This window comes from Scardinius erythrophthalmus (assembly GCF_964197995.2).
Source record: "Scardinius erythrophthalmus genome assembly, chromosome: 16".
Lineage (NCBI taxonomy): Eukaryota > Metazoa > Chordata > Actinopteri > Cypriniformes > Leuciscidae > Scardinius > Scardinius erythrophthalmus.
In genome coordinates, this window is record NC_138236.1 from 12,935,873 (window position 1) to 12,963,139 (window position 27,267).

The window sequence follows — 27,267 nt, forward strand, 5'->3', positions numbered from 1 at the left end:
AGTATTTTTGAGCAGGACAGAGGTTGATTAATAGATTTATGCAAAAAAAATTGAAAAAAATATTTATCTGATACATTTTTACAGCAGTTTAAAGTAGTGGCTGTTTTCAGCCACAAACATAACGAAAGGTAGTAAATTTAAACGATGCACAAGGGTTAAGTTTCAAAAGAGATATAATATCCCCTAAATTATTATTATACTGCTATTTACAGTGTTTGGTCTACATTGTTTAATGATGCTTTGTATAAGGACCTATGAAGGAAACAAAATATAGCCTAAAGGATGTTTGAGGTAGGCTATCAAATGACTGGGACATATCTCAGCACCGGAATAGCATAGGCTACTAGCATACTACTATTACTATTTAATATTACTAGGCTATATAAAGATATGGTAGAAGTAGTTGGAGTTGTAGCCTGCTATGTATGACATTTCCTATCCAGTTCGTGTTTTTGTTGGGACAGTTTAATACGTTTAATTACAGTGCTCTGGCGCCCCCAACTGTCAAAAAGCTAATGTTCAAAATAAAATGATCCGTTTAGAATGAAAGGCAAACCTGTTATAAATAATTAATTTAAAACTAAATGACATAACTCGTTAATCAGTCTCTATAACTAATCGAGTGTCTCAATCATGGACATTATTTTGGGTTAGTTTAAAATGAACATTACGTCAGCATTTAGCCTACTCGCCCTCATGTTGCTCCAGACCTGAAAAAAATATCAGCAATATTAGAAAAAGTAGTACATTTCACTTGTGCACTATTCCCATTTTATATGGCAGCTTGTGTCAAAAACTTTTAACTGGTTTTTACTGAATAATTCGGATTGTAATTGGATAAAGTTGTGTGAACTGGATCAACCGATTCGCTCAAAAGATTCGACTCAAAAGAACGATTTGTTCATTATTCGGACATCGTCGTCACTTCATGAACCCGTCAACGACTCGAGGGTTGGCGGGTGACAAGACTTTCTGTCAATATTTAGGACACAAATTTCAGTCTGTTCGGTGCACAAAGATTTTATATTACTTTGAATATTTCACAAGTCATATACGGACTTTTATAGTGTTTTTCGTCAGTATGGAGCTCAATAATGTCAGGCTGTATTTGAAACACATTTCATTCAACTCAAGGCATACATTTAAACAGCTTGTGAATTTCCTAGGAGTCAAAACCAGGTCAAAACCATATCCTTGGCATTGCTTTGAGCAACATGAAAACTATTTTCATTTTTGGATGAACTGTTCCTTGAAAAATATTTGTGTATTTTTTCCCCTTGAGCAACTGTCCTAAGCTTCGTAAGTACAGGCATAAACAGTTAAAAACCTTTAATAATTACAATTATGTCCATCTTGAGTGTGTGGCCAAGTCAAAGACAAAACATGAATACTGATTCCGGTGTGTACATGTTTTATTTCTTGTGAATGATAACACCTTTGGCAAAACGCAAGACAGGCATAATTTGTGTCCTATATGTAGTCTTAGAAACAAGAATCACAAGACGGCTTAAAGATCAAATGGTTTGTGTTCTTCATATTTCATTTAGTTTCCATTAAATTATAAATGACAGAGCTGATTGCAAGATAATATGAAGCATCTCTATGGACATGCTTGGAATGGATTTAACTGATTCAAATGTCCTGCCACTTCAGCGTTCCTTAATATTTTAATTTTACAGCAGATTTTCTCCGAATCAAAAACATCATGGTGATTGGTGATCGGAAGAGTGAAAGCAAAGATTAGTGAGTTATAAATGTGAGCACAACTGCATTGGCACCTCAGAACCGGAATGTAAGATATTAAGGTTCGTCCTACAATGTCCTCGGATTGCATGAGCGACATGCCAAGGATGCCATAACGTAACTGGAGGGCAACAGTACAGCATACCAGTTTTAATTTTGTTTGTTAGGATCCCTGACATCTTCTAACATAAGTGCAATCACAGTGTCCTAGAGGTCAAATGGAACGGTACAACTTTTCCCTCAGTCTTCAGAGTCTCAAACGCTCTCCCATGTGTGACTTTGTAATATCTCTGGGCCCTGAACCAGTGCATATGCAACACCCACCCACCCTCTCCACTAAATACATACATTTACATGTGCGCGCACACACACACACTCAAGACAAAATCCACATTGCAATCCCTTTAGTAACCTTTCATACACAATACATGGGTTGTTTAGGTGACCGAGTGTGCATGTGTGCACTAGGGGCTTGCATCAGGCAGGCAAACTCTACATAAGGCTTCAGAAGTATACATTTTGTGCACCACAAATTTTCACAGAAGTCTGCAACATTCACGTGTTGAGGAGTAAACCAGGTATGCATTTAAACTTGGCTACTGTGTTAAGTGACCAGCAGCATATCATACAGCATTCATCCAAGTTGTCAGGCAGTTTGGCCTGACGGGGTGAGAGGTTTCTTGCTGTGCTTTTGTTTTTTCCTCAGTGACTTGCACTTTGTTACTTGTTCTCCTGAGGAACAGTTTGTTAATGCCTTTTAGTCACAAAAAAAGTGTTCCACCTTCTTTTGTGCCTCTTCCCTTCCATCCATCTGTAGCTTAGCTTTGCAAGCTTACCCATGTTACATTTCTGCCCCACCCACTGCAGCAAGTTTATTTTAATGACTTTCAAACTCTTTTGCTTCTGCTTATAAAGCTTTTGGGAGCAGTAATGGTCAGCATACTCAGAATGCAGCCCATCTTGCAGTCTCTCTCTTATTACCTTTTCCATCATCTCCACACTTTTTATCATTGTCTTTATCGCCATCTATCTACACAGTGCTCCTGGGGGTTCCGTTTAAGGCAACAGTCTTCATGAGAGGGGTGCCAGTTGGCTGGCTGCTTGTCCTTGAAGTGGAAACACCCACTTCGAACACTTCATGAATGGCTTTCCGGAAACAGTGGAAATTGTAGTCTATCAATCCTGTGGGACAAAAAGGAGAATTAAAAAGAACCCAAGACCTGCCGCTAGAATAAAAGACACCAATATAACAGTATTGCTGTGGTGTACCTTTACGCTCAAAGCTCTCTTCTCTCAGGATGCAGACCAGAGCGAGGAACCTGGTGACCTCTTTCAGGTACAGCACTGTGGTGTTGTTGAGTTTGATGATGGCCATAGACTCCTTATCATATGCACTGCCACTGCCATCTTCCTTTAACCTACACAATTAAAACATGCACTCACTAAGCAGAACTGATAAAAAACATGCTAAAAATAATGGTAAGAAAATGTGAGCTCTTCTTCAGAGAAAAAGTACATAATTTAATGAACGCTACAACCATGGCCATATTTTAACAGTATGTAGAAATGTATATGTTGAAATGTTATGTAAAATGATTTCTAGATAGATAGATAGACCTATATGCAAATAGAAATCATATACAAAGTCTGACCCGTAAATACAGGAGACGTCGATGACCACATCAATCATGTCGCAGCAGAGCTCGTAGGACTGCATGTCCACCGGTGAACTGTCAGTGGCGATGTAAATCTTACTGACGACGTCAAACAGGAAGGCCTTCTCAATCCCTGAATTCTATTAGCAGAGAAACACACATACACACATTGCATAATGCCCTGCAGGGTTTGATATGGGATCTTACAGCATTGAGAGCATAATAAAACATGCATGAGCATGACTGCATTGGAGATGGAGAGCCATTTCCACTGCAACAACAACACTATATATTCTTCATAATGACAATAATGTAGTGACCAAAGAGGGAATGGAAATTTATTAGGGTGCAACCATCTAGAAACATTGAGGTAGAGACACATACAGATATAAAGATGTTGAGAAGGTTCTCCAGTGTGGGAAGCTGAGGGATGAGCTTCTGGACAACTTTACTGAAGGCCTCGAAGATGGAGTGATCATATATACTGGTCAAATAGAAACTGCAGAGGACAGAAAAAAAAATCCTTAAAACATAATGAAATACAAAACATCCGACAGATTTAATACAGCTAATACACCTAGTTCTCATTTGACCAATTATTAAAGGAGAACTCCGGTCAATTTTAACATCAAGCTCATTTTTTTGTAAATTTGGAGTGCTGTCAGTACAGAGAACAACGACAAAAATCGGTGTTGCCTACACCTTGTTATCCTCTTTTTAAAATTTGCACCCTGTTGACTTCAATGGGGCAAGTTTTAAACCTGCTTTTAGCCTCTTAACATCCTTGATGTGTCATTACAAGTGCCCAACCATGTGAGTGATTCCTTCAGAGTGATCACGGGTGAATCTGACTGCAGTAGATGTGAAAGATATGAATAAAAATTAAGTTAATTCGGCCAGCGCACATACCTGTATTTATTTCCTGTTTTCGGTCGAAGTCCATAGTAGTAGATTGTCGAGTTCACGCGTGTGATCATAGGTAGCTAAGCAACAGTGGAGAACTCGACAATCGACTACTGTGGACTTCGACCGAAAACAGGAAATAAATACAGGTATGAGCGCTGGCCGAATTAACTTCATTTTTATTCATATCTTTCACATCTACTGCAGTCAGATTCACCCGTGATCACTCTGAAGGAATCACTCACATTGGCTGTGCACTTTTAATGACACATCAAGGATGTTAAGAGGCTAAAAGCAGGTTTGAAACTTGCCCCATTGAAGTCAACAGGGTGCAAATTTTAAAAAGAGGATAACACGGTGTAGGCAACACCGATTTTTGTCATTTTTCTCTGTACTGACAGCACTCCAAATTTACAAAAAAATGAGCTCAATGTTAAAATTGACCGGAGTTCTCCTTTAACACAGTGATCTAAATGCAGTGCAATGCTTTTCTTAGGTTCGCATTAATGGTACTGGTAAAAGTCACTTAACCGCATTTACACAGTGAACCAATTAAGATTTTATTTGTATTCATTATCTGGCACAGATTAGATCTAGTTGCAAATGTTTAAACAGCACAACTATTCAAACTAAATTGCAAGGTAGTTAAAGAAATGTTTCTCATAGCATTCACTCCTGACAACTGCAATCTCACATGCATATGTGCGCGCGGTGAACAGTTAAATCCACTACACGGTTAAAATGGACGTCTTAGTGGGGTATTTATGTAAAAACAGTTACGTGACTATATATTGGGGAGACAAAAATTTGCTGTGTTTTTGCAGACAGCATCTGTTGCCAAATGAACAGAAGTGTTACCGAGACAAAAGACAGCAGAATCTGCCAGAAGAGAAGTAGCTTAAAGGCTCTGCAGTGTTGGACAATGGACAGCAGCCTCAGACTTAGTAAAATATCCTCTCATATCAGACCAGTCTGATGTGCAAATTTCTCTTCTAAAAACATAATGAGCAACACAAATAATAATAATTTATACACTATGATAGGTGACAAAACTGAGAAATAGTGCAAGTCTAAATAATAACCACATTCATTTGCTAAGTGAATGGTAACTCTACAGTTTAAGGTGTTTGAGTGGTCAGTGCTTTGTGAACAACAGCAGGCAAGGGTGAATTGCAAGCATACTTCTAGCAGAACACTCTAGAAGCATGCTTGCAATTCACACTTGCCCTGTTGTTTACGAAGCACTGACCACTCAAGCCCCTTAAACTGTATGCTTGACTTGCTGTACCGAACCGAGCTGAAGGAAAACAAGCTTATTGCTTTTGCTTTCCTAGTATGGCTTTAGCATGTAAATGCATTTGTGTAAGTGCTTAGTCCTTGTCAGATACTAAAATCCAGTAATCCACATGGCCTTATTGGTTCCCAAAAACTATAGTAACCTAAACAGCAACCAAAAATTCCCAGAATTCTTTCTTTTTTTTTACTGAGGTGATCAGAGCATCTGAAGATGCGATTTTTAGATACAAACAAATTATACAAATGTGAATGCAAATATTTTCAGATAACACATCATTAAGCAGACACTCTTTATCTAGATCAGAGAATTGAGAGCTGTGTATTCATCTTCACTTTCAGTAAAGAGTACCAGGAGATTCTATAGCATTAGTGAAGACATCAGAAAGAAAACATGTAATCGGATCCAGCCATTAGTGGCACTCTATTTAAATTTTGATAACAAAATTAATCTAGCAAATGCCTGTAATGACTGAGATTTAACACAGAGCTCATGAAACATCACCATTTCCTTGGAGAACCACTTTTCACCATCAATCCATTACATCCATTATTAAGTCAACACCAGAATGGCTCTGACTTAACAGTTTCTCTGATTTAGCAACGTAAAATAAACAAAACTAAAAAACTAAATCAAACAAACGTCCTTCCCACATATTTACACATTAATTAGGTGTTCTGCAAATGAAAACATTAAGAATATCACATTAAAAATAATAATAAAATCACAATGCATCTACATCAGTGCAGGATTTCGGTTCCATCTTCTCAGATCGCAGAAATAGTGGCACATATTGTGGGTCAAGAAGTATTTTAGGGTGTGTTCACACTTGTAATTTGGTTCGCTTGGTTCATTTGTCCAGACCCAAAAAACAAAAGAACCATTTAGTCCTGGTTCTGGTCACATTGGCATTTTAACACCGAACCTAAAGATACCAAACCTAAAGGCATACGGATATGTTCACAACCTGATTGGTTGGCTTTTCTTATGTATACTTCTGGACGGAGCTTACCGAACATCCAAAATAATGCTGTGTGTTGAGTTAAATGCACTCTTTGTATGTGTGTACTGTAGCCTAGATATGGTGGTATTTTGACCAGCTGAGAACTTGTGATCGCAAAGAGCTTATAAAATGTGTAAAGGAGTCAAAACAGTGGCAGGAATCCCTCCGTCACACACGCAAACGAAGATCTGCTGCGAGGAGATGCGATTCTAATGCCTGTACCAAACCGTGATGGGAAATGTCGAGACTATGAAGAGAAAAAACAGGTATGCTTGAGCATTCTCTCCTTTTAAGGGTCGCATCTTGTGACATCGTGGCCCGTTTTTAGTTCGTTTACATGCCTTTGGTCTGTGTTTCGTTCATTTGGAAGCGATCTCAGTCTGCTTGTTTGGTGCGCACCAGGGTTCGGATGGCATCATATTCAAATGAACCACACTAACAGAGAAATCGCACAAGGGTTAGTTTTAATCGATTCAAACATGCCAAATGTGAACACACCCTTAGTCAATAAACAGCACCAGAAATCAAATGCAAATGATTACCTGAGATGAAGTTTCTCTAAACTGGCATCTGCCAGGTCATCATTAGCCCTCTGGTGTATATCCCTCTGGGTCTCAATCTTATGGTCATCAGACAGGCCGTCTACTTTATGGATGAACACTTCAAAGTTGATCTCTGGGTTGACTCTGTAGGCCCGTGATACAGTTAGGTGGAGTCGACCAAGGGCCTCCATGTAGTCATCCTTTGAGAGAAAAAAATGCTAAATAGTATGAGTTGGCAATGTACAATGTAGACGCTGACTAGGTGTAGAGGAAAAGCTATACTTGAGGCTACCAAACAAATTGAAAATTACATTTGACATATTTACAAAATAAAAGAATGCAGAAATACAAAAGAAATATGCAAAAAATATATCAGTCTCCTCTAAAAGGCAGATGACAAGAATGTTGATAGCTCTTCTTGACACAACAACACGTTATGGGGTTTGCTAATCTGCAATCTAATCAACCATATCCTTTAAAAACAACTTTCAGCTAGAAGAAACACTGAGATAACATACTGACTTCTCTGTACCAGCAGAAACACAAAGTCAATCTTGTGCCTTTTTTTTTTAACCTTGAGCCAATGCGATACAATGAGCCAAGCCTAAATGACAAACAACATTCAATTAAATGAAACCAGAATGTCTGGACTCAAAGCCAAGATTTAAATGATCTAATCATTTACAACCATAAACCCATTGCAACTGCAGTTTAAGACACTATTTACAATAGCTTCTCGATTGGTTACATGGGAAAGGATTCTACAGGAAAAAAAAAAATGTAAACTTCCTTTGGCAATGACAACTTTATTGATTAATTTGTATAAAAATTACTTTATTTTTGAAATGTAAACACACTTGGATACTGAGGAGATACATTTTATCAGGGCAGAAATAAAAGAAGTTGAATAATAATAATAAAAAAACTAGAGTTGCACGATTCTGGATAAATTGAGAATCATTATTTTATTTTATTTTCAAAGAGAAATCACGATTCTCCCTCGATTCTGAACAAACAACTTAAAAAAAATAACTTTTTAAAGAAAAAAATATTAGAGGTTCTGACCAATGTTACAATAATTGCTGCAGTCTATTTAAAATGTTTATTAATCTGAATTTTAAATTAATGATTTATGACTCACTCATAAATACTTCACTTGTTTCATTACTGGATGAGTATTTTTTTTTACAAATCTCCTAAATTAATGATTCAATGACAAATACATTTTTTAACAGTCACTTGTCACAATGTAATCGATACAATCGTCATTTTAAGCGCCAATTTTCTATTAAAAGCTGATCGCTCTACCGTAGACAGTGTTCAAATCCAAACTATAAACTTATCACAGTTCTTCAGAAATAATATGAATATCTGTAACACAGAAATAACCATACTGTGTGTTTGATTATTTTGAAAAGACTGTTTGTGAAGCTGTTTAATACCTATACATGACAACCGCTCTCTCTGGGTCAGCGGCAGCGCCGTGGTGTGATTTTGTCAAAGATTTAATAGACACAGGCAAATCGTTGTCATTTAGGAATGAGACCGTGTGAGTATTTGAATCGAGATTGTGATATTTAAACGATTAATTGTGCAACTCTACTAAAACCATAGATATTACACCAACGAAAATGATATAGCTGATCAGTATTTGTAATTACAATGTTTCACAAAAGAATCCAGCCAATCTTGAATTACTGACAGAAATGCATCACTATGTTGTTTGGGTGTGTTTAGTAATTAGAGTCAAGGCTTTGAATTTTCTGTTTCACCTGTGCATCGATGACAAATATCAAGGCCCCAGTTCCTCTGAAAATCATCTCGTAGTCAAAGGTAGGATCAAAAAAATCCACTTGTCCAGGGAAGTCCCAGATCTGGAAGTTGACAAAGGAACTGCTGGAGATGTCATCTTTATATATCTTGTTGGTGCTCTCCAAAAAGAGGGTCTCGTTGGGGGACATCTTATGAAACACCACCTGATAAGTCAAAGACATTTAATACATTAAAAGCATTCTCAAAGTGCCCTGTCTCACCTCCAAGAGGTAATAAAGTCAACCAGTTGTGAAATCAAACTAAAAGCCCAGTCACATGCTTCATGGGGAGCTTACTGATGGCAAGGCTTATGTCTCAGAGGCCTCAGATTCAAAGCCAAGGGAATCATGAGCACTTAAAGGCTGCACTCTTTTAGCACAAAGTTTACACATTTATTTTAGTAGCCACTTTAGCATTAGTACAAATCGTTTTGGATGTTATACTGACACCAATTGTGTGAAATTATGAGGTATATTATAAGATATATTTCAACTATATACATTTTTTGAAAGGGTTATCTATTTTTTGTAGTGATACAAATTTTAATTCTTATTTCATCATTCTTATTTCAAGTCATGTTCGCAACAAAGCAACATAACAACAATATGCTGCTCACAAACTTTCCATTTAGAATCAAGTGGTGCGTAAATTAAGTTCTGCATTATGAATCATGTTACAGATTTCATATGAAATACCCTTTTATATACCCTAAAAGTCATTGTATACATTGTATATATGCTGACACCTACTGGCGTGGATGCATGATGCTGCTTCACATTTGATTTTTTTTTTTTTTTTTCTCCATGAGTGCTTATAAGTTGCAACTGTCATGTGTTCACTTTCAGTGCTTGATGAAGCAGCATTTATCCTGAATTGGTGGTGTGGAAGTTGTAGGTAGTCGTGACTTGTTTCAACAAGCCAAAAGGAACAGCTTGTTTATAAATAGTTTGTAGTTATTGTTATACTGTTTGGTACATTTAGAATTGTTTTAAAGCGAAAATGCTATATAAGATGAACATAATATTACAATTGTATTATTATTCCAATCAATTGCATGGAACAGCTGGTCATGTGACGTCACCATGGAAGCGCCCACACAAGGGTGCCCGCTCCATGTACAATAAAACAGCTTGTTCTAGTAGACTGTCTAACGTCTTCTTCCTAGGTAATTGTTAATCATTTTAATAGTATTTTTTAAAAAGCTCTGTTCATTACTTTGAGTAAAACGTTTTTAATTAGAAAAAAAAATCCTGAGTGAGCCTCACATGATAATGTGTCTTTGTTACCCATAATAACTTTAATCCGCAAAAATTGTAAAAGGAAGAAAAGAAAATTCATGGACAAGAATGAGCTAAACCATTTCTGTTCGTATGATCTACAATACATCATCGGTGTTGAGAGGTTGTGGGGGATGCTGAATGTATGAATAAGCATTTCACGTTTTGATATGAAGAAATCACGTGCCACATCAATGCCGGGTGAGTTATCACAACATGAACATAGGACATCTATATGCTACATATTCTTAGCCAGCTGTCTGAATGTGGTGTATTTAGGCCTGTGTGGCATCCAAGTCCGTAAATCCACCGCTGCTTAAGAAATAGGTTGGTTGTAACGGCTCTGCGTGGTGATCTTGCCCGTGCCCAGTGATAGCTCGGCTGCCTGGGGCGGCTCTGACCCGGTTCTAACTCGCTCGGCTAAGAAGTCAGCAGGGGAAAAGAACGTAAGTTACACTGTCTAAATACAATCTCTTCCTCCTACCTTTTGGATAGATGACTTCCCGCTCCTCCTTAATCCCATCAGCAGGATTCTCGGTTTGCTGTCGGAGGGACTAGGACTGTCCTCAATGTCTCCCTCCTCTTCTCCATATCCAAAATCTTTGGGAAACGAGTCCGCCACCCCGTAGCTGTCCGCCAGCGGTGCCTCGTACTGGATCGACATGTTGACCCCCCTCCCCAACCCCTTTAAAATATAACCTGGCTGATTATTAGTAATATAATCAGCACAAAATAAAGGCTGAGAGAACAAACATAAAACCTCGTTATACTAGAAATGGATGAGAGCAAACTTATTATGGATTCTCCTTTAAATCTTCAGTCTCTTATGTTTCCCATTTCGATGAAACGCCCACTTAAGAGCGACACTCGCGTGTAATTGGGCAACCACCCGGTAGCTCGTATGCTGATTGGACAAGTAAAGTGTCACTCTAGAAAGCTATTGAAATGCGGGCGGATCGTTCCAAGTCATGTGCCTGGTGGTCACCTGACAAACGGAATCGTGTGAATGGTTGTTTTTTTTCGACCTTTCACCTGAAATGGTGTTTCTTGTCTTCAAATGCTGATAAAGAATTGTTGGTAATTGTTAAATGTTGTTTATCCCTTTTAATTTTCCCTGTGGTAAAGAGGCTACACATTAATCCCCGCCCCGGATATTAAACAAACTATCTAAAACAAGTATGAATCAGCTTTGTTTTACAAAAGTGACCACTGCACTGACATGTTAACACGTCGGCATGTTGTTCATGATCATGATCGATGAGTGAGAGCAATTTTATAAATACCTTATAGGCTAAACGTTTATAAATACCGTATAGGCTAGCCTAAGGTCTAAAAGGAAATGTCAGTTTTATTTTAATATTAAAAATGAAAAACTACCATATTTGGCATGAATAATGTTGAAAGCTATAGCTTATTATTCATGTCAAATATGGTAGATTTAAAAATGTTAATATTAAAATAAAACTGACATTTACTTTTAGACCCTCCAAAACTTTATTAAACAGTCTGTTTATTATATAATGAAGCTATGCCACACATAAATCGTGTATCTCATTTTTGTGTGAACCACAGGATTTTACAACACAGTGGCTGACCAATGTGTCACATGGCTGCAAAGCCAATGTTGTTATTGTTCAGTTTTACTAATGTGTGTATATGCACAACCAGTGCCGTTGCACAACTATACTGGGTTTTCCGTCAAGATTGCAAAACTGCTGCAGTTTAGTTTTCATAATTTTAGCAGCACACATACATTGAATTCATAAAACATTCATTTAAAAGTTCAATTTAATGATCACTGGAATGTTGGGACAACAGATTTTTTGGTGGTTAGGACACAACCAAATAAGAAGTATAAAGCAAGGATGCAATCTTATCTTATTTAAGATTTCTTGAAATGGTGCTAGTAAAGGTTTGCCATTCAAGAGTTGAATAGGAATGTAGAATTGTCTTTAATTTGAGCAACTGTTTTGTTGTTTGAATGACACATGGGTTGTTTTGTTATTCACTTATGCTTTCTTTTTCTAAAACAGCATAGAATCCAGTTCCTAAAACTCAAATTAAACAGCCTTTTAGCTGCTAATATCTAAAGTCAAAGTATAAATATTTTTGTGTGAAGACTCAAAATGTATATATATATATATATATATATATATATATATATATATATATATATATATATATATATATATGTATGTATGTCCAGTAGATGGTGTTGTGAGCACGTATTAGCTGTATTATTTATACACTGCAATGTGTTATTAAAATTCAGGGAGAACAAGGATTAATAAAAACAACTTTTAAATGGCTCTGTCCCCTTTTAATGGGAAGTAATATCAAATTTACGATTCTTCTCTTTAGTCAAGTTGTAAGACAAGAATAATTTCTTCAGAAACAAAGCGTGACGTGAATAGATGACAATAACATTTCAAGCTGACAGTAATTGGCAACAGAAAACACAAAAAAAGTTAATATTTGGATTTGGTGGTTTTGCAGAAAGTTCATTTAAAGTCTGTGGGGAAAAGCTGTTGGATATTTTGGCACTTACAACTTGTAGTTTTTACAACTACTAGCATTAGTATTGGTGAACGTTAAGGTTCTTAGCTTCATCCTGTTGATAAATTAAAGCAATTGGTCATGATTAAATATTACAACTTGTAGCTTTTACAACTACTAGCATTAGTATTGGTAAATGTTAATGTTATTAGCTTCATCCTTTTGATAAACTAAAGCAATTGTTCATGATTAAATAATGCACAGTAGGCTAGTCTATACATTTATATGATACAGTTTAGATATAATCTAAAATCTAATCATAGTAGTAATGTTAATATAACACTTGCAATGTAGTAACTTCTAGTACTTCTTTCTAGAAAAATCTATTTGTTCTTACCACGGGGCCGTTGAATGCTTGAATCTGATTGGTTTACAAATGGTCTAAAAGCGTGCAATTACTTCCAGGGAAACGCGTTCCAGGCAGGTGTTGGCTGTATTACACATAGATATCATATATAAACGCGTTTATATATGATATCTATGGTAGGCTATTACATGTCCATATCATGTTGCAAAATGACTTCAGTAATTTTAAAGGTCCTTACAGTCTACAACAGAGAAATAACCAAAAACCACACCGACACTGACCAAACAAATAAATAATATAGCAAACAATTAAATAAAAACGAGAAAATATTTTTTTAATATTTCAAATATGTTTTTTGACACAAAATTGCGTTTTTCTATAGGCTACGGAAATCACATGCTCTCTTTCTCCCGCACTCTCTACCTCCCTCACACGCACACATATACAGTACGGACACACACTCGCACAGAAACGTGTGGTTTGCGCTGCTCTAACGATTTTATCAGTAAAATAGTTTAGCAACTTAAAAGCTACATGACATTTTTTCACTAGCGAGGTAAAACCGGCACTGTTCTTGAAGCATATCAACTTGCAGTTTTGCTATTAGTAGAGACACTGCTGCCAAACAGTTGAGAGAGACACACAGACTGAGGTATTTCACAGACTGAGGTATTTACTCTCTCTCTCTCTCTCATTAATAATTAATCTGCTATCAATGGCTCAAGCCTCCACTACTAACTCTAAAATTATGCTTTTGGCGTGGGGTGAGACGCATTAGAAATTAGTCCGAGGAATGTCTTGAGTGTGCATTATTTTCTAATAATTCAACGTTATGTCTTCAATAATCCCTTACTTATTCTGCTTTTTTTTATTTTTTGAGATTTAGTTGAAATCTAATTTAGAAATGCTCTTTGTCCATATGCTTAGAAAAGGCTGACTTTACAAATACATTTTCAATCTGGCTTGATTGCATTGTAAATCAGATCAGTTTATTTAGCTGTAATATGACATATGCAGATAGAACAGGGTTTTTTTTTACAATAGAATTTCTTGCAGATTTTTACAGCTGTTCTAATTCAGCTCTATGTTTTAAAATTGGGATTTTCTTTTACCATTACACCATTTTGACTTCTGATGCACTTAAAAAGAGAAATGTCCAGATGAGATGTATGTTTGATTATAAGGCATATAATCAAACATACAATCCATATCCTGTATTGTAGTCATATACTATTGTTAATTAAGTACACTGTCTGTGTGTACTGCTGAATTGATATGTATAAAATTACATGTACATAATGTAGTACATAATATAATTATGTATAAAACAATCCATAATGAGTGCTACCACTTTATAAAGTTGAATATAAAACTTCAGTCTGAGATTGCTTCCGTGCTAACATCAAAGCTGTAGATGTTAACTTTACAGTCACTCTGGTCAATTTCCATCAATTTATAACGGCAAAAATTATATGGCTACCATCTATGAGTTTTTCTCATATCTTTAAGTCTGTGGGAGCAGCTCGCCTGCTACTGGAACTGCTGGCCAATGAGGCGGGATGGCTTGGTGACGCTCGTGGACTATGCCGTGACTCAGAGCTGGATTCTTCTATTGAATCAGGAGAGGTGGGCCTGCTTCGCTTGGAATCAGATCTGGACAAAGTACGTGCCCGCACAGTGGCATAGGGACAGCGGGCTTTAGCGCCTTCCAGGGAATCCGAGTCTGAGCCATTTCCTTCTACAACCGTTGAGCAGTTCCATGGTGTGCTGGCCTTCCATGGCTTCTTTCCAACGGCAGACGATGAGTGAGAAGATTCTCTGGGGTGGCTCGATGAGTCTGAAGTCTTGGACTCCTGCCCTTTCTTGTGCGAAGGTGGAGGGTGGACAGAATCTTCCCCCTCTTCTTGCTTCGGCGGCGTGACGGAGTTGCAAGGTGGCAAGCGTGTGTCACTGCTGGTGTTGTTGGAATTGCTGTTGTGCTCTGTGGGACTGTGCTGCGAGTACTTTGGTGCATCAGAACCATTTTTAGCTGGCAAATCACCCTGAACGGGCAAGAAAGCAGAGGATGGGTTAATCAAAGGAGGGTAGCCGGTTCCATCAGGTGGTCTCTCGAGCAGAAGGTTGTATCCGCTGGGTGCAGATGCAATGGTGGCCTTGCGGCCAGTTGAGGTGCCGATGCACGTCTGATGGACCACAGAATCTTTCTTCAGCTTGTTGGGATAGTAGCTGTCATCAGGATCGTCCCTCAGCTGTGGGTAGTAGTTCAAAATGACCTTTTTAAGCTTTTTGTAGCCCAGGTGCAGGATCTCCAGGATGTTGAGAAACAATGAGATGGCAGCTATGCATTGCATGAACACCATGAAGACGCTTTTCTCAGTGGGTCGAGATACAAAGCAATCCACCGAATTCGGGCAGGGCTCACGCTCACATTTGTACAGCGGATCTAGTTGAAACCCATACAGAACATATTGTCCGGTCATGAAGCCCACTTCCACGGCAGAGCGGGTGACTATGTGAGCCACGTAGGTGCGCAGAAGGGACCCCCTCAACGGAGCTTTGTTCAGCTTCCCTTGGTCGATCTGCCGAAGCTCACGTTCTATTTTGCGTCGAACTTCCGCCATCTCCACATCCACGGCCTCAAGTTCACGTCTCAGTGTCATCTTTTTGCGCTGTCGCTCTTTCTCAAGGGCACGGAGGCGGTAGAGGGCATGGCCCATGTACACCAGCGAAGGTGAAGAGACAAAAATGACCTGCAGCACCCAATAGCGGATAAGGGAAATGGGGAATGCTTTGTCATAGCACACGTTGCGGCATCCAGGCTGCTCGGTGTTGCAGATAAAGTCAGCCTGTTCATCATTCCACACATCCTCGGCCGCCACCCCAAGCACCAGCATGCGGAATATGAAGAGGATGGTCAGCCAGATCTTTCCCACCATAGTGGAGTGGATATGCACCTCTTCCAAAATCCCGCCAAGGAAGTTCCAGTCTCCCATTTTCACTCGGGCATTTTTGAGTCTGTTAGGAGAGGAAATAAGAAGCAAGAATCATGAAAATGGACTGTGAGTCGCATTTGAATAATGTAATACATTGAATAAAAATGTTGTACCCAATTATTATTTGATTATCGCGCATATCACTTTCATCCTTACTGTCACTTTTATTTGAAATGAACAGAGCTAAGCTTTCCCAAACTAAGAACATCTCAGAGTTACCCTATATATTAAATGCATAAACTATAAATAGGTGGACTTCTTTTTCAAAACTAGGAAGGAATAACATAAAAAAGAGACAAAAAATGAATGGCAAACTAAAAAAACTGATGCAAGATCATAGTCTCCATTTCAAGCATCTCAGGAATTAGGTATAATTCAGACATAAACATTGAATCCGCCCAACAAAAGTCAGATTAATGGCAGATCAGTATGGGGTTTTCAATTACAGATTCTTGTTTGGTTGCAAACAAAATATAATACATTTACCATTTTTACAATATTTATACCTGAATTTAATGTAAACAAATGAATTTGGTCCCAAACAACAAATAGGCAAATAGACTAGAGCCAATGATTGGATCATTACTGCACTGATTATTATATTTAGCATATTATATGTTTGGCAACCATTTTTCTAACCGTAATTGGTGGAGTGTGTAAGAGAGGTGCATCATTTTTTGGTCATCTTGATCTAGATCTTTGGTCAGTATGTTTAATAAATGAAAAGCTACACACTCCATCAATTAGGGTTAGAAGAACTGTCTCCAAACATGCCAATAACATGCACTGCAATAATGATCCAAACATTGCCTAACTTAGGCACCTATATTAGGTATAATTACAGCAAGCTTAACTAACCTCTCTAAATGACTTACTAAATAATCAACAAAACATGCAGTGCTACTAAATGCAGTCAATCGGTGCATTGCTCTAAGCATCTTTTTGTTGAAAGTAAACATAGATAAATAAACTGAAGCGCCAACATACCTTAAACAAATTGGGAGAAAATGAAGTAAATCTTCATTGTAAAAGCGACTCAAATGCTACTCCAACGCCTACATCTTGTTAAGTACAAAAAGCTAGAGTTATGCCATCCTGTTTATCGTTAGAGCTCTCGACTAAACACAAAACAAGCAGGTCTTCTTGGTGCCAACTTATAGGCATGCAGGAGAAATCAATGCGTTAGCCCATGTAATGTACCTTACAGCAGTATGGACAGAACGCCGCTGCTTCAAATCCCCGCGGGTCATACAGGCGCGACGAGGCCACCAAAATATAAAAAAAATCGTTGGTGCCCTGCACATCTGATGCAGCACATCACCTGAACTTTTGTGACCCCCTCTTTCCTCTCTATTGGCACCGAAAGAAGGTTTCCAAATTTGCAGGGGTGTTGGCAAGCGCACTGGTTCTGTATGTCAATGCTTCAATAACCAGTACTCCACTATAAACATGAAGGGAGCACTGAATTGATTGTGTATGCCATGCATAAATAAAACATTGTCGAATGATAAAGCCCCCTCTGTTACACCTGGTGCCCGCTTCATGCTCTTGTGCACCCGCTCTTAATCAGTAGACAGTCTTGCATGTTTGATTGCTAGTTAACACCCATTAAAGAACGATTTTTCAGCTGAATAGCAAAAATAGACCAATTCTGCACGCAAGCCTGAGCTAAAAGCACAAGCACAACATTACGAATTACCACATTTTGTAAAGAGAAATGAAGGCCTGTTCTTTTAATAACATAAACCAAAACCAATGATTGATATAATGAGTGTAATGTCGAATAAAACTGCATTGAGAGTTGTTTATTGTTGTCCATGATAGGGATCACAGCTTAACACAATGCTTTTAATGGCATTTGGCCACATGTTGGCACTACTTTTAGTCGTCAATACTTTGAGAAGCAATCAATCGGTCATGTCCGATTTCATACTCTGCTGGGTCCAGCCCAATGTAATTAAGTTGTCTCTGCTAGTTGTGTTGATATTTTATTCCATTTAAAAGAAATCAATGGTGCAACCCCATTACACTCACTAACTATGCTGTTGGTTGGTTTCATACCCGGCCTGCTATTTAGGGGCAAGCCCTATTTAACATAGTGAGTGAGTCTCTTCATTACATAATTTGATAGGCATGCTTTTAATGAATAACTGAATTAAACTGTTTAATATAGCTTTGGTATTTCAAAGAGAGAAGCACATCAGGTTAGCTTGAATGCATTTCATGCTCCCTGATGAGTACAAAACATCTTTCCAATTTAAACATTTTATGACCTTTCCATATGATCATATTAATTAAAAAACATTTTATGCATTTAAACACCATCCTTGTTCAGGCCTAAATATAAATTGACATCTGTTATTTAGCCATAAAGGTACAAAATCAAACATTATTAGAATGTCAATAATAAAATATATTACAAGCACTACTTGAGTAGTCTGTTTTTGGAAGACAATTTAGTTTCAGACAGTTTTTCAAATGACCAACTTTTTGAGCTTCATTAAATATTTATATTCTCTACATATACCGTTATACAACAACTATTAATCTGATTCATCATGATACGTCAGTACATCCATCGTAGATGTGGTCAAAATGACCATAATTCATCCATATACAGTGGGGAGAACAAGTATTTGATACACTGACCGAGGGAGATTGACCGTCATTTTGAACTTCTTCCATTTTCTAATAATTGCGCCAACAGTTGTTGCCTTCTCACCAAGCTGCTTGCCTATTGTCCTGTAGCCCATCCCAGCCTTGTGCAGGTCTACAATTTTATCCCTGATGTCCTTACACAGCTCTCTGGTCTTGGCCATTGTGGAGAGGTTGGAGTCTGTTTGATTGAGTGTGTGGACAGGTCTTTTATACAGGTAACGAGCTCAAACAGGTGCAGTTAATACAGGTAATGAGTGGAGAACAGGAGGGCTTCTTAAAGAAAAACTAACAAGTCTGTGAGAGCCGGAATTCTTACTGGTTGGTAGGTGATCAAATACTTATGTCATGCAATAAAATGCAAATTAATTATTTAAAAATCATACAATGTAATTTTCTGGATTTTTGTTTTTGATTCCGTCTCTCACAGTTGAAGTGTACCTATGATAAAAATTACAGACTTCTACAGGCTTTGTAAGTAGGAAAACCTGCAAAATCGGCAGTGTATCAAATACTTGTTCTCCCCACTGTATATACAGTATATATGTAATCTGTTGTCAGATTGCAAGATGTTTCTTATGTAAAATAAAGTATATATATTTCAGCAACATTACTTCAGTCTTCAGTGTCACATGATCCTGCAGAAATCATTCTAATATGCTGATTTGGTGCTCAGGAGACATTTCTTATTATTTTCAAAATTGAAAACAATTGTGCTGCTTAATATTTTTGAGGAACCCTTGATACTTTTTTTAAGTATCATTTGATGAATATAAAGAACACCATTTATTTGAAATTAAAAATCTGTAACTTTTGATTCATTTAAGGGGTCTACGTTGAATACAAGTATTAATTTCTTTCAAAGAAAAAATCTTAATGACATAACAACACAGATTATGTTCATACATGTATTTGTACTACTAAAAATAGATTAGAACAAACTGTTGGAGGAAGGCAGGGGAATATCCCTGGTGGTGCCCGATCGGCTTTTGTTAGTCAGGGCAAATAACTGAACTTTTGATGAGCATTTAGTTGAAAACATAGCCCCAGACATGAGTCAATATTGTTCTAAAAATAGACCAGAATTAGATTAATACATATTCCGAGAATGAGTGTGTTGCACATTGATTTGATTCACAACCCAAATTCTGGTTTGTACTGGAAAGTTCTGCTAGCCGTAAATGTACCTAATTGATGTAATTTGTCAACAGAGTGGAAAATCAGCCTCAAAGCAACCTCTTCACATCCTCAAATGCACTTTGAGGACTTACAGGTCACATCAGGAAAGATATTTTTAGAAACATGCATTGAAAATGGCAGATATTCAGTTTATTATTGCACAGGTGTGAGGACTAGAATAAGTAGCCTATATAATAGAATCACTTAATGAAAGCATGCTTGAACGATCAGTGAACTATTTTGTTAAATTAAGAAGAACAAACCTAATAGGGGTCTGTATCAGTCCTTTTAACAAGCCTTTTTTTGCAGCAAACACACTGTATGAAGGATTTCAGTGAACACTGAAGTGCTATGAATATCATAGTAGCTCAGACAAATGAAAATTGATTTTTGTGAACTGAAAAAACCTGGAATGATCTGTTTAGACTGGCAAGAACACTGTATCCATATTGGCTGGCAATCAATGATCTGTTTTGGAGAACTACCATCAGCTCATTAGAACAGAGGGGACAGAGGGTCAGAGGACATTTGTTTTGGGGTGCTTTCAGGTGTGAACTCACTTTACCTTAAGCTATTCGGCATGGTACAACATTTACTCCACACACAAACCACAGAATTAACCAGTACATAAAACAATTAAATGTAAAGCAAGTGAATATAATTAATGAACATGTTTGTACATTTTATTTTATTTTAAAAACACATTTCCAACCTAAACACTTGAAACAAAATATGATAATCATGAAAATGTAATGACATGTATCTACAATTACATATTCATGATAATATGTAATTGTAGATACATGTCATTAGCAGTGAATTGACACAATTTCCTATTGATTATAGGTCAATAACTTATGTAATGCCACATTTAAACTACATTGTTGTGACCTCAGGTTGAGGTCTATCCACATGCTGATAAGTGCTGCCCTCTACAGTATTGTAAGGACACTTCCAATATTCTGAGTCTAAGAAATTAGAAATACATTTATGAAAAAATAAAAAGTACATGGCAAGTTTATTCTTTTTGACTCCCTTCAAATCAATTAACTTGAGCGGTGTGTTTAGTCATGATATCAGTTAGCCAGCATACAGAGGGCTCAATAATTTTGTGAATACAAAATAATGGCCTCACAAAAAAATGGAAATTTTAAACGTTTCTTTGTTCCTGAGTCACTAAATGACTTGAGGAGGTGTGTTTAAGGCAAAAAAGGGAATATTTGGATGTAAAATCTTTCTTAAAAATGACATTTATTTACTTTAGATTGTATGTAGTGTATTAGCATACGACCTTAAGAGTCTTTCTGACAGTTATATTGACCTGAGACTTGCTTCTTTTAAAAAGCCATGATTGTCCATTGTGAACTGAAGCATGACTTCAACCATCATCCTCACGCAGGTGCTGGGGACAGGAAGATGTTGAAAATGACAGCAAAAAAGAAGAAGACGATGTATCCCACAATGCACATCCAAAAGCGTGGGTCCTTGAGGAGCGCTTTATCGTAGTTAGTGAAAAAAACATAACCAATGGTCATGCCTGCTACACCACCACCAATATGGGCCACAAAAGAGACCTAACAAAAAAAAGGAAAGTATGAAGAACCTTTCTAGTATATCATATAATGAAGTGTGAAAACTACATTCAGAGTGAATTCTTGTGGTAAGTCCTATTTATTAAGATTGTAGTCTAAATCATTCTAGTTGAGTATTTAAATACCGGTTTAATGTATGGTTTATGATTCTGCTATGGTCTTAAAAATGTCTCACCTTCATGGCAGTGTCATGGACAATGAACCTTCTGTAAATGGCAAATCCAACATCTGTTCCAACTGAAAAAAAAAAAAAAGTCATGTCAATAAGTCCCAACAAAATGCTTAGTTTATCCAAACATTAATAGCAGATGTCAAAAAAGATACCAATAGTAGAGTGGAAAGTGAAAATGGACGCACCAATCAGAACAATTACCAGAATGCGAAACACTCCCACAAGTGGAATCATCTCCCTGAAATTCTATAGGACAAAAAAAAAACATTTTTGATTTGGGTACTTATCCAAAATATACTTATAAAAATATCCCATCAAATATTACTGGAAAGTTACTCACCACCACAGCATTCATGAAGTAACCTCCCATGAGGGCATAAACACCACCTGAAGCACCCACAAGAGCACTGAGAGGGTCAAAGATGGAGCTGGCGAGAGAGCCTGAAAGAGGATTCATACACAGACACACATTCCATGAGAAGATCTGGATCAACAGCAAAACTATAAAACAGTCTAATCTTAATATTTTTCAACTAAAACCATATTGTATCTAATCAGTATTCTCATTAATGAGTCAATGTTCAAAAGTTTTGAATGTTACCATGTTCTCACTGTGCCATTACTTCACTTACCCCCTTTTTATCAATTAAAAAATATAAAGATTATTTGAAATGTAAAAAAAAAATTCAAGAACTACAGAAAAAATGTGACGCAAGAAAAAAAAAACTGTATTTTTGAGAAATTGTATTCAATTTATAAAAACATATAGTATGAAAATTAATTGATTTAATTAAATTCATTGAAAATTTCGACTATTTGGTCTATGAACTTTTGCTCAACAATCAAATTAAGACCATTTGTTGGTCATTTTATTTTAATTTCAGAATTATTGTGTGTGTATATGCGAGCATGTTTATAAAAAAAATGCAGCCCCTTTCCTACACTTTCACACTTGTGTGTACTGATTAGATGTAGGAAAGAGGCTAAATCTAATTAATGTTAAAATAAATAAATAGCATAATTTCATGTGTATAGCCACAGTTCACTTTCGGGATAAAACAGACCAGAACACAAAGGTGCAACAATTTAGTTTAACTGGTTATACTGTATCTCTTACATTTTTTGTAAAAAAACAAAAACAAAAAAAACAATGCAATTTTTTTTAATGCAATATGTGAAACAATATGCATTTAAAGAATAAACATTGTTACTTTGGAGTTGTCACATAACTTGCAGTAACTGCAATGCAATATTTGTTTGGATTGCAAACAATGTGAGATATTGTATACTGTATCCCAGTAAGAACTACTGAAATACACAAACCAACCTGCAAGGACTCCAGCCATATAGACCATGCCCACTTCAAAGCCCTTATGCACCAGCTCCAGGGGAATGCCAAGAAGAAGCTGCATTAACAGGTTTCCCAAGATATGCTCCACCCTAATTGAAGAAAAATGGTCATATATATTAAAGGTAGGGTAGGCAATTTCGGAGAGGCTACCAATAGCAAGCTAGCTTTGAAAGCATAAGATCCCACCCTCCCTTTAGAGCGCTGTCCAAAGCCAAGCCTCCTTCAAAACACATGAGAGCTCAAAGCCAGAGCAGAGTCTGCAAACCGTCACGAGACGAGAGACGGCATTAAATTACCTCATGTTTCAAAGCACACAACTTTACCATAATAATGAACATAAACAACTTAAAGAGCCCTGATTTGTACCACCTGACTGCTGCAGATTCATTTCAACATTGGTAGTGTTGACAGAGAAACGCAAAATTCCAAGGATGGAAGTAGAACATCACAGGTTGCCATCTTTTAATTACGGTAATGACATGGCGTGAACGCAGCATAAGCTCGTTGTTTTTGTTCAGGAGAAACTGTAAAAGGTGGCTGCTGTTTGTTTGCGGCGCTCTGTGACTGTCTGTCTACAACTCTACAAAGCCTTACAGAAATCGCTGATGACGTGTGATGTCTGCGCAAGCAGGGTGCGCGGATGTATGCAAATACACATGTTGATGAGCAGGTAGGACATCCTATATTGCATTCGGACCAAATGCAATGATAGGACAAACTTTTTTTGGTTCTGAGACTTCCACAGAAGATAGGCCTATAGGTAAATTATCTATTATTGATTGTCATCAGGATGTGAAGAGAGTTTCAAGTCAACCAGTATAATAGCCTGGGAAAACCCAGACAACTTCCGGCAAATTTAGATTTGCTCTGCAAATAAGTCTGGCAAAGAGCTCATTCAAGTCCATTTCCCCATGCCGAGAAATCAAGGCACCAATCAGAAACGTTGAGGCGGGCTTTACACATGACGATCGCTCTGATTGGTTTTAGGTCTAGCCTATCGCGCCCAGAGGCATTTGAGTGACGTCCACTCCGTTGGTGAAGCGCACCAACTTTTAAATGCATTATTATATTCAAATTGCAAACACATGAGGACAGTCTCCATGAAAGACCCACTGGCAGATGAACGTGCAACTACATTTCTCTTCGAAACGGTAGGAAATTAAATTAGATTTAATAGAGGATTTTAACAGGACAAGATGATTGACAGGGCAGTTTACATGACGGGATGCACACGACAGATCCGTCCAATAAAGATGACGAAGTAGTATGTCCCAAAGTTGCCTACTTTTTTTGCTACACATTCAAAAGTAAATACATTTTCTTCACAAAAAGAGTACATATGGCATAGTGTAACATAGGCGAATTGGGACGCAGCATATGGCTTTACACATGACGATCTCTGATTGGTTTTAGGAGTTTTAGGATCCAATTGTGCCCAGAGGCATTTGAGCGACGTCCGTTGGTGACGCCCCTTTGGAAAGGAGTTATTAAAGGAGCTTTGCCAGACCATAACTCAGTTACTACTGAGAATGGTCTGGTTTTAACCAGGCTACCAGTATAACAAAAAGTGTTTATGAATAAGATTGCCTACCCTACCTTTAAATACCAATAATGTAATAACTAAGACGTCTGATCCAGAAATCAGCTTGATTTGTCATTCTACAGTAGAACAGGAGTTTAATAAACGTCACTAAAATTTACTTTTATTATTTCATTCATTCAGGATGACAAGGGTCTAAAAAAATAGTTTTCATTGTAATTTTAAAATGAAGAAAAGAACCAAAATCACCTTACCCGGCATGTACAAACATGTAGGAGACAAACCGCCATGCTTCCTCGCGTTGTTCGGGCTTATAGGTAAGAGGACTCTCCCAGATCCCTGTACCCAGGGTTATCCACTGCTTCTGAGGCTTCCAAACCGCATAGTAGATAAACACTCCTAACTGTCAAAGATTGAAAAGAGTTTTAAGAGACAAGACCTGAAGTCTTCATTATGCAAGTTGCCGAAAAACAGTCAAAAACAAAGGCCTTCATTTCTAGGAAAGATGTTGGTTTAGCAGTATTTAACTCATATTTAGGGACATAATTTTAGTAAAAAAAATTATAGTATAGTAAGTAAAAAAGAAAAAGAAAAAAAAGACAATTTTAGTCAAAATTATTATATAAAAAAAAATCACTCTTTCTAATGGAAGGTCTCAAAAGTTTATTCATTTCCAAGACACTTATTTTCAGTGACTAGGTCTATTTTAAGGAATGTCCACGGAAACAAGGATGAATCTGGCTTTTCAAACACTTTGGCTAAGACTTGTCATACAGAAATGGAAAAGTGGAAAGCAAAGCTCAAAAGAATCTCAGTTCTTTCATAGTGACACATCCCAACTAAAACATTCACAAATGAATGGAAATGTACTGGTTGCTGCAAGTTTTTATAAAGAATGAACATTTATACTAATATAGTATGAATGTTAATTCATCAATTAAACCAGTCTAAACTGTTTTCTGATCTTAAAGTATTGCAGTATCTGGTCACAAAGCCTGGTCTGTTGGCTGGTTTTAAAGGGTTTTTTATCTGATTGGCCAATAGATCAGATAAACCAGCTAAAGACCAGCCTGGCCAGGCTAGGAGACTATCTTAAACCAGCAAACTTTAACTGGTTCAAGCTGTTGTGTGAGCAAGTAGAAACAGTTCAATTTATCTGATAGCTAGAAAGATCAAATTCCAGTGGTGCAAAGGTCGATGTTTCGCTAAAAAAAAAAAAAAAAACATTTGATTGTACCTCCGCTAAACTGATGAGGATGATGAAGATTGGTGGCGGACAGCAATTCGCTCGTTCCAAATACGTCTCCCGTAACTCCTCTGGAAGCATCCATTTAGAAACATTCGAATGAATCTGTTCTACCCTGCGACGACTCCTCTTCGGATTTGCTCGATTATCACCTTCTTCATCCCTCTGCACGGGAAAAGTGTCTTGCTCTTCGATGTCATTATCACCCATTTCTCTTAAAAATGCAAATCAAAAGGGTGGTTTTTTGGATAGCCTAATTGACAATGAACCAATAAATTAAAGTTTTTAATTATTTCATTAGGCTATCAGAAAAGTTTTAGTTAGGCTAATCTTTGCAATTGCAGGAAAGCACATTTAAAAGAAATCTTAAATGTAGCCTATTTCAAAGCTATTTAGATTTCAGCTGCACATGCTTTTTCAGAACTCTCTTCCGGAGTTATTGGCTCTTCCTGCATAAACAAACTCATCCTGTATGGAATTATTTGAGAGGTGGGATATATATAGCCTACTTTTCATTTTAGAAACAACTTTATGAGAGAGAAAAATCTCTTGTGAGAGGGATTAATACACTGAGTGCTTTTTATAAGTGCTGTTTATGCCCGAAACTCTTTTGAATAGATAATTTGCAAACATCAACTCAACTTACCCTTTCTTCTGATCCACCACCTCTCACGCGAGTAACGTTACAAGAGATTTATCTAAGAGCGCGCGCCGACCAGAGTTCATTAATGTTGTTAGTTATTTGAAATTATGATAATAAAGTAATACAGTCTATGTTTTAAAAATAGTAAGATAAACAAAAAAAAGTCGTGTGACCACCACGGACTACAAGACGCTCTCCCTGGACGATAATTACAGGCTTCATCCAGCTTTTCCGGCTCCAGTCTTCCTTCCTCTTGTTCCTAAGTAAAGGGTCTGCAGTGCAGGATCGGTTTGCTTACTTTTGAGCAAAAAAAAGCAACCTCTGACCCGTCAAAGTATAGTAGACTCTTTACCTGAGCTTCCGCAAACCGCCACACCTGAAGTCACGTGATGCAATTAATTGTTTTAAACGTTTCGTCCAAATAATACACGCAAAAAACACACACAAAAACGATACATTCTAAACACTGACAATTAACCAACCATAAACAGACAACATTTTTGAAAATACATAAAACTCATTCAAAGAGAATGGTGGAATGCTTCATGAGCACTAGATTTCGCCATTTCCAGTAGAATCTACATTCAGGTTTCTTAAAGAGATAATTCAGACAAATGAAAATTCTGCTCATACTCGTTTTAAAACCTGTATCAGATCCCTTCTGCAGAAAACAAAAAAAGAATGTTTTTTTATGGTTTTCCATTTTAATATATTTTAAAATGTAACATTCCTCTGATGGCAAAGCTGAATTGTCAGTATCATTACTCCAGTCTTCAGTGTCACATGACCATTCAGAAATCATTC

The 27,267-nt window shown here is 37.2% G+C and overlaps 3 protein-coding genes across 4 annotated transcripts; all 3 read right to left on the reverse strand.

The window, feature by feature from the left end:
- Positions 1 to 1,006: 1,006 nt before the first annotated feature.
- Positions 1,007 to 11,123, reverse strand: rragca (Ras-related GTP binding Ca). Its single transcript, XM_081388734.1, has 7 exons — positions 10,714 to 11,123; positions 8,913 to 9,116; positions 7,141 to 7,340; positions 3,783 to 3,897; positions 3,396 to 3,538; positions 3,013 to 3,161; positions 1,007 to 2,925 (listed from the first exon to the last, which is right to left on the reverse strand). The coding sequence occupies exons 1-7, from the start codon at positions 10,891 to 10,893 to the stop codon at positions 2,774 to 2,776; spliced, it is 1,143 nt and encodes a 380-aa protein (XP_081244860.1). The 5' UTR covers positions 10,894 to 11,123; the 3' UTR covers positions 1,007 to 2,773.
- A 3,465-nt stretch (positions 11,124 to 14,588) lies between these two features.
- Positions 14,589 to 17,335, reverse strand: gja9a (gap junction protein alpha 9a; the record flags this gene model as incomplete). The annotated part of the gene is made up of 2 exons (XM_081389900.1): positions 14,589 to 16,107; positions 17,286 to 17,335. The coding sequence occupies 2 exons, from the start codon at positions 17,333 to 17,335 to the stop codon at positions 14,589 to 14,591; spliced, it is 1,569 nt and encodes a 522-aa protein (XP_081246026.1).
- A 3,222-nt stretch (positions 17,336 to 20,557) lies between these two features.
- On the reverse strand, positions 20,558 to 26,859 carry rhbdl2 (rhomboid, veinlet-like 2). Of its 2 annotated transcripts, XR_014031773.1 has the most exons (9): positions 26,467 to 26,841; positions 25,812 to 26,034; positions 24,829 to 24,977; positions 23,011 to 23,123; positions 22,024 to 22,124; positions 21,869 to 21,929; positions 21,687 to 21,748; positions 20,747 to 21,493; positions 20,578 to 20,682 (listed from the first exon to the last, which is right to left on the reverse strand). XR_014031773.1 is itself a non-coding variant. In XM_081388231.1 (8 exons), the coding sequence occupies exons 2-8, from the start codon at positions 26,028 to 26,030 to the stop codon at positions 21,311 to 21,313; spliced, it is 888 nt and encodes a 295-aa protein (XP_081244357.1). In that variant the 5' UTR covers positions 26,031 to 26,034; positions 26,467 to 26,859; the 3' UTR covers positions 20,558 to 21,310. The 2 variants fall into 2 exon arrangements, 1 of the variants encoding a protein (XP_081244357.1); XM_081388231.1 differs by having other exon boundaries at positions 20,558 to 21,493; positions 26,467 to 26,859.
- Positions 26,860 to 27,267: the final 408 nt, after the last annotated feature.